Here is a 6,483-nt window from a genome sequence, read left to right on the forward strand (position 1 = left end):
TTCCATGAACAGAGGAGCCTGGCAGGCTACAGTCTATGGGGTCACAAAGTCTGATATGACTGAGTATACACACACACTTTTTGTATCTGCCACTATCCCTTACACTTTGCTAGTCTGAATCCATCAGCTCTTCCACTCACTGACTTCATCTTCACTCTCTGACTGTTTGGGTGGGCTGTTACTCCTTTACTTACAAAATATCCATTGAAGGCTAGTAGGTAAGCAGCATGGGCTAGATTCTAGGGATACAGCACTCAACTAGACAATCATGATCCCTGCCTTGTGGATTTATCAACTTGCTGTCTAATAGAGAACTCAGAACCATGTGCCTTTATTATTATGAGAGGTACAGCGTGCTTTGGAAGGCTAACTCACTCTGGGAGCTCAAGGAAAGGCTTCTTTGAGCAGCTGCAGTTTAAGCCAAGACTTGACAGATGAACAGGACATCAATGGCATAATGGGGTGAGGTTAAGGGTGAAAAGAGAAGGAATAGCTTATGTAGAAACCCTGAAATGAATGGGAAAGAGCAGGGCACCTCCAAGGCAAAGACAGAAGTCCAGCTTACTTGGAGTGAGAGAAAGAGGAGCAGAGTGAGCAGAGTGAGATGAGCCTAGGGAGGCCGCAGGGGCCAGAGTGCAAGCGGCCTCGTTCGCCCTGTCCCCTCCCTTGGCCAGGAATCCTGCGACGTCAGTGTCCTTGCCCTCCTCTCCAGCTGACCTAATACCACGAGTGCAGTTTCTGGAGGGTATTGTACCTTTCTCAAGATTCAGCCGCAGGTCATTCCCCAATGCTCATTCCTCTGTCTCAATCAAAGATTTTAGTGTCTCAGATACCCTTCTTTTATAATCCACCAAGACTAGAACAAGATGAAAATAAAAGACTGATATGCCTGGAAGACTTTTCTTGATAGGTCTGCTGCCCAAGGGCCTGAATAAAATTGAGACTCTGGGCTGGGCATGGGGATGGTGTAGTGGTGCTGCTGGGTCATATGAATGAGTGTTTATACACATTGACTGTGTATCATGAGTCTTGTTCCTCTGACCCCCCAGCACCTCTTTCACAGCCTCATTCTGGGGCCCTGCCCCAGCCCATCACCTTGAGGAAAGCCCTCTTCACATCCTTGTTCCGGAGGCTGTAGATGATGGGGTTGAGGAAGGCAGAGATGACATTGTAGAACAGGGCCAGCTTCTTGTCCTCTTCTGGGGAGGCCTCTGAGCCAGGCTTCATGTACATGACCATGGCTGGCACACAGAACGTGGTGACCACAGTGATGTGGGAGGCACAGGTGGAGAAGGCCTTCAGCCGCCCCTGGGCTGAGCGAATCCTTAAGATGGCAATGAAGATATTGATGTAAATGATGAGGATGAGAGAAAGTGGGACCAGGATGACACTAAAACCAAGAATGAAGTCTACCTGGTCATTGACTGAGGTGTCTGCACAAGCCAGTTTCAAGACAGCAGGGACTTCACAGAAGAAGTGGTTGATCTTGTTGGGACCACAGTAGGGCAGACGCATGGCAAAAACAGTGTAGACAAGAGCAGAGACAACACCCCAGAGTCCACAGAACAAGACCATTACCCTACACAGCCATGGACTCATGATGACCTTGTACCTGAGTGGGTGGCAGATGGCCACATACCTGTCTATAGACATGATGGCAAAGAGCCAAGACTCAGTAATGCCTAACACCAAGAAAATGTACATTTGGGCCACACAGCTGGCAAAAGAGATAGTCTTCTTCTGGCTTGCTAGATGTGCCAACATCTGGGGCATAGTTGTGGTGGTATAGCCCAGATCTAACATGGAAAGGGTGACGATGAAGAAGTACATGGGTGTGTGGAGGTGCGAGTCCAGGGAGATGAGGATGATGATTACACCATTGCCCAGAATGACCAACAAGTAGGTTGTCAGGAAGGCTGAGAAAAATAGAGGAGTGGTTTTGGGGCTGAAGGAGAAACCCAGAAGGATGAATTCAGTCACAGAAGACTGATTAGTCTCTTGCATTGTGTTCTACTTCTGAATGAAAAAGAAAGACACCAATTTAGACAGAAGATTAGCTGAACTATGTACCAGGATAAGGGTTGCTGATGGCGTTGGGGTAGTGGTCAGTGTCCAGTCATAATGAAACATCATATCCCCCATGACAGGTTATTTTACCTCCCCTTGTCCACTGCCACACTGTCAGGAAATTTATGAAGAGGAAAGGGCTTCCACATCTGGCCTGGCTCTGCCTCTGACCCATCAGCAATTGCTCATCTCAGCCTCACTTTACTCAGCTATGAAGTGAAAGCACTGGGCAGGTGATCTCTACCTCCTCTAAGCATCCTCTTCTCCTTAGTAAGGCAGCCAGGTGTTTAGAGATAAACATTGTCATACAGATTATGCAATTTGGCAAATCACAGTGAGAAAAACTACTTGGTCTTGTTGAGGACATCAATTTATTTTTCCACTTTAATTACTCCCTCAGATTGCTCCCAGCGAGGACAGCTCTCTGACCATCACCTACTCCATCACAAGCCATGGTGTGTTAGAAGACACACTGAGTTCTAAGTCTCAGTTTTAAGGTTTATTAAGTGAATGACCTTGAGTATGCCCTTTACCCTGCCCTCCCTTTGAGGCCACTTCCTTGAGTACAAAATAAGAAAAATTTTTTACAAATTTGCTGCAAAGACTGAATGATATTTTGGCATGAAAGCATCACACGGAGGACCTAACGTGATAGATACATGATAAATGTAAATTGCATTTCTGGATGGTTCTCCATATACAGGGACTGGGATTCAGGTCCAAGCTGTGCAAGCAAACATCTTGAGAACGACTTCACCATGTTTGATGCTCACAGTCAATTTTCACTCCCCTAGATGCCTACCTTCTGTTCCTTCTCCCCACAAAAGCCAGCATTTCATTCCATCCTTTAGCTTCTTACTGACTCTTAGCTCTTCCCCAACTTAACCTTCCTGACCCTTCATTTTTTCATGGAGAACAGGAAAAAGCCAGCATCACTGAAGAGGCGTCATGTATTGTCAGTACTCAGGGAATGAAGCAGTCTTGAAGCTATCAGTATTATTCCTTCTCCTGGCACCATTTTATTTGACTCAACCTATTTGTTCTCCAATCTGCTTGTTTTCCTTCAGATACCCTGAATGAGTCTTCACAAGAACCTGTGTCTACATTCACTATATTGGATGGCCTCTTGACTTTGGTTAAAGGACTGCACACAGTTGGAACCTCCCATATGCTAGGCCCTTTTCTAAGACCTTCACAGACATTATCCAGTAGCCGGCAGGTAATTATTCTTATTAAATTCCTTTTACCATAAAGACTTTATAGGCCACATTGTACCCAGAAGTTGGCCTCAGTTTCCATATAAAGTATTATGTATTTGGGGTAGGCGGATTCAAAGAAGAGAAATCACACAATGGTGTGGAAAGGGCAAAAGATTTAGAGACAGCAGGTTCTATTTGAATCCTGTCTCTGGCTTTACTCACTATGTGAACTTGGGTTGTTAGTTGGCTTCCTAGGCCTCAATTATCTCAACTGTAAAATGGGAATGAAAATATCTACCTTACAAGTCACATTATTTCCTAGAGGAATTCCAAAAATATGAGAATATTCTCTCTTGGGGCCAAGAGTTGGCAAATGTGCTGCCATTTCTAAGTTTTCAATTGTCACATATAGTCAATGAATCTGTTTGCTATTTAAGAGTCTGGTTTTGGCCCATTTTCTCTGCCCTGGCCTTCAGAGTACCCGTTCTAAACCAAAAATCTGACTGCCCCCACCACCACCCCCCCCCCCCCCCCACCGCCTTCAATCTTTTGGTGACTCCCTTTCCTACAGGGAAAAGTCTAAGAGAGGTAGACAAATACCCTGGCTTCACTCCTTAAAGCAAGGCTCAGTTTTGTTCACCAGACTCCAAGGTAGATCAGACATTTTAAAGAGGCCTCCAGCTGCTGCAAGGACTGAAACAGGGCACCACAGTGGCCCAAGATGCCAGGTGCAAGGAGGAGACATGGAAAGGAGATGCATTCCAAGTCATAGTAGGGTTTTGTCACAGAGATGAGGACCCAGAACTCCAGGATGTCAGCTGGCCAGCTCTTTGGGTTTTGTCTTAAGGCAAGCCAAAGATAACTTGGAAATATGGCAAGTCAGACATATCCTCCATAAGCAGTTTGACTTCATCGTGCATAATTTTATTTTATTTTTCCCACAGTAACTTCATTACTTAATGCAGAGCCTGACAGATGGTAAGACCTGACAAGTGCTTATTGAATGATCTACATACAGGGAGATGTAGAGAAGCCAGTGTAAAAAGAGAAAAGAAAGAATATAGACATTCTTTCTCTCCCTACACTTTTCATTCCTGTTCCTCAGAGAGGCAGAGAAGATTACCTATGTCTAGAGGTCACAAGTCACCCAGGAGAAATCAGGGCATTAAGGTGGCTGAAGGAGGAAGATTGAGAGAGTTGGCCCCAAGTGCTCTGAGTCTCTCAGTGTGGGAAGAAGAATAAGAGCTGGGCAGTATCACTAGACTGAAAAAGGTTGAAAACTAAAAACAGAATCCATGGGCTAGAGAGCCCCTTTGGCCTACCCCCAGGGAGTAGTGTTGGCTCTCAGGAGCCTCTGGAGGAAGCCTGGGGCAGCTGCCACCTTCATGCACCCACTTTTGCCAGGGGATGCTTTGACAAATGCCAGAAACTTTCAGCTTCCCCATACCCTGCAGGCAGATGCTGCCTTCAGAGTATGACCCTGACCCAGCCCTGGTCTTCCCCTCCCAGTCAAATAGGGCTCACCCAGTCCTTCTCAGGTCTGTGTCTGGGAGGGGCCTGAGTCTACAGTGGCTGATGCTGAGCTCAGGATAGTTTCGGGCCCAGGTCCAGAGCAAGCAGTCCAGAGCATCTTGCTTTGTTGTGTTCCGTGTTGCAGGTCTCTGCCTGAGTCCTCAGTGACACCCCACAGATCTATTCTGGGCAACTTCAGAGATTCATCAGAACTTGGGGCTGGAGGCAGTCTAGGAGAATCTAGCACCTAGAAGGGCACATATCTTCTCTGCAGCCTACCTGGCAAAAGATGCTCCAGCTCCTGTTCATATTCTTCCAAGGACAGCAGGCTCATTACCTCTCAAGGAAGCTTATGTAGCCTTGAATCTACCCTTCATAAAATACTTTCTCATTCTGAGCTAAAGCTAAGTACTCGTCCATTATGACCCCAGTGATGCGCTCTCTAAAGCACCCCTCTGTCTCAGACTTGGCCCCTGCACTCTCTCACCTCTCCTCTGTTCTCCTGAGTCCCCAGTCTTCATTTCAATGCTGTAGGCTTACCTGTCTCACCTCTCCTTATGAGGGTAAGTGGGGCTCTCTGGGTCATCCTCTTCCCTTTGATAAGCCCTCATGGCCTGATTCTGCCCTTTCTGCTTAAGCTGATCCATACTCCCATCTCTTGCATCTAATGCCAGGCAGCAGTCCCAACAGATTTCTGGCTGGCATCACAGGAATGGCCCCACCCCTCTGCTCAGTGGCTGAGGGCTCTCAGGAACAACCTCTGGGGAAACATCCAATGCACAGGGATTTGTCGTCAGATAGACACGGTCACTGTGATCTGGCCAAGTCATTTAGCTTCCTCTCTGTGAAATGGAGCTGTGTTCCCTGTAGCATAACAATAGTTCTCGTTGGGTTTCTTTGTGTTGAGTAGTGATTATGGGCCAGATATTTGCTGTATACTAAATTCATGCAGCATTATTACCCTCGTTTTACAGATACAGAAAAGGAAACTTAGAGCACTAAGTAGGCTGTGTGGAGCTGGGATTCTTGTCAGACCACCAGGCTCTGCTCCTAACCAGCACTGAACCCACTGTCATGATCCATCACAAGTCAGACCAGAGGTGGGGAGCCTCACAGCCTCTTGGGTGGGAAGGACAGAGTCACACGTACAGTGGAAAGTGGCTGACTAACTCACTGTAAACTCAAGAGCAGAAACTTTTGAAGGCAGCAAGTTCTTTGGGGGCTTCCATTGGATACATGTTCTCCTGGGGCTAGACAAGGAGGAGGGGAAAGGAACCAACATTTACTGAACACCTTCTCTGTGCCCAGCACTTCAGAGGCATCATTCCATTTAGTCCTCCAGCTACTCTGTACAGGAAGCACATCATTTCTGCTTTCAGGATGAGGATACCAAAGTTCAGAGCCATGCGATGCCATCTCCAAGGTCAAATGGCTGAGATCCCAATCTAGGTCTGCTTGATTGTAAACGGCCTCAAGCACTCTCTACCTGAGGTGGGCAGTGGGGATGACAAGTCAGGACCACCCAAGTCTCTCACCTGTAGCCCTTCCCTCGGCTTTACTAACACCCCTCCCCCCAAGTTGGACTGCAGAATTTCCAGGGTCCTGAGTTGTTTCTCCGGACTCTACCTGAGCTGCAAGGTGGTGGAAGCTGAATGGGAAATCAAGAATCTGATTTTCAGTCTGAAGGTCCTTCTCCCATGGATTC

The 6,483-nt window shown here is 47.0% G+C and overlaps 1 protein-coding gene across 1 annotated transcript; it reads right to left on the reverse strand.

Annotated features, from left to right (window-relative positions):
• Positions 1-1,065: 1,065 nt before the first annotated feature.
• Positions 1,066-2,004, reverse strand: LOC101107645 (olfactory receptor 2A12-like). Its single transcript, XM_004001867.4, has one exon. The coding sequence runs from the start codon at positions 2,002-2,004 to the stop codon at positions 1,066-1,068; it is 939 nt and encodes a 312-aa protein (XP_004001916.2).
• Between the last annotated feature and the right edge of the window lie 4,479 nt (positions 2,005-6,483).

Source organism: Ovis aries, chromosome 1 (genome assembly GCF_016772045.2).
Source record: "Ovis aries strain OAR_USU_Benz2616 breed Rambouillet chromosome 1, ARS-UI_Ramb_v3.0, whole genome shotgun sequence".
Lineage (NCBI taxonomy): Eukaryota > Metazoa > Chordata > Mammalia > Artiodactyla > Bovidae > Ovis > Ovis aries.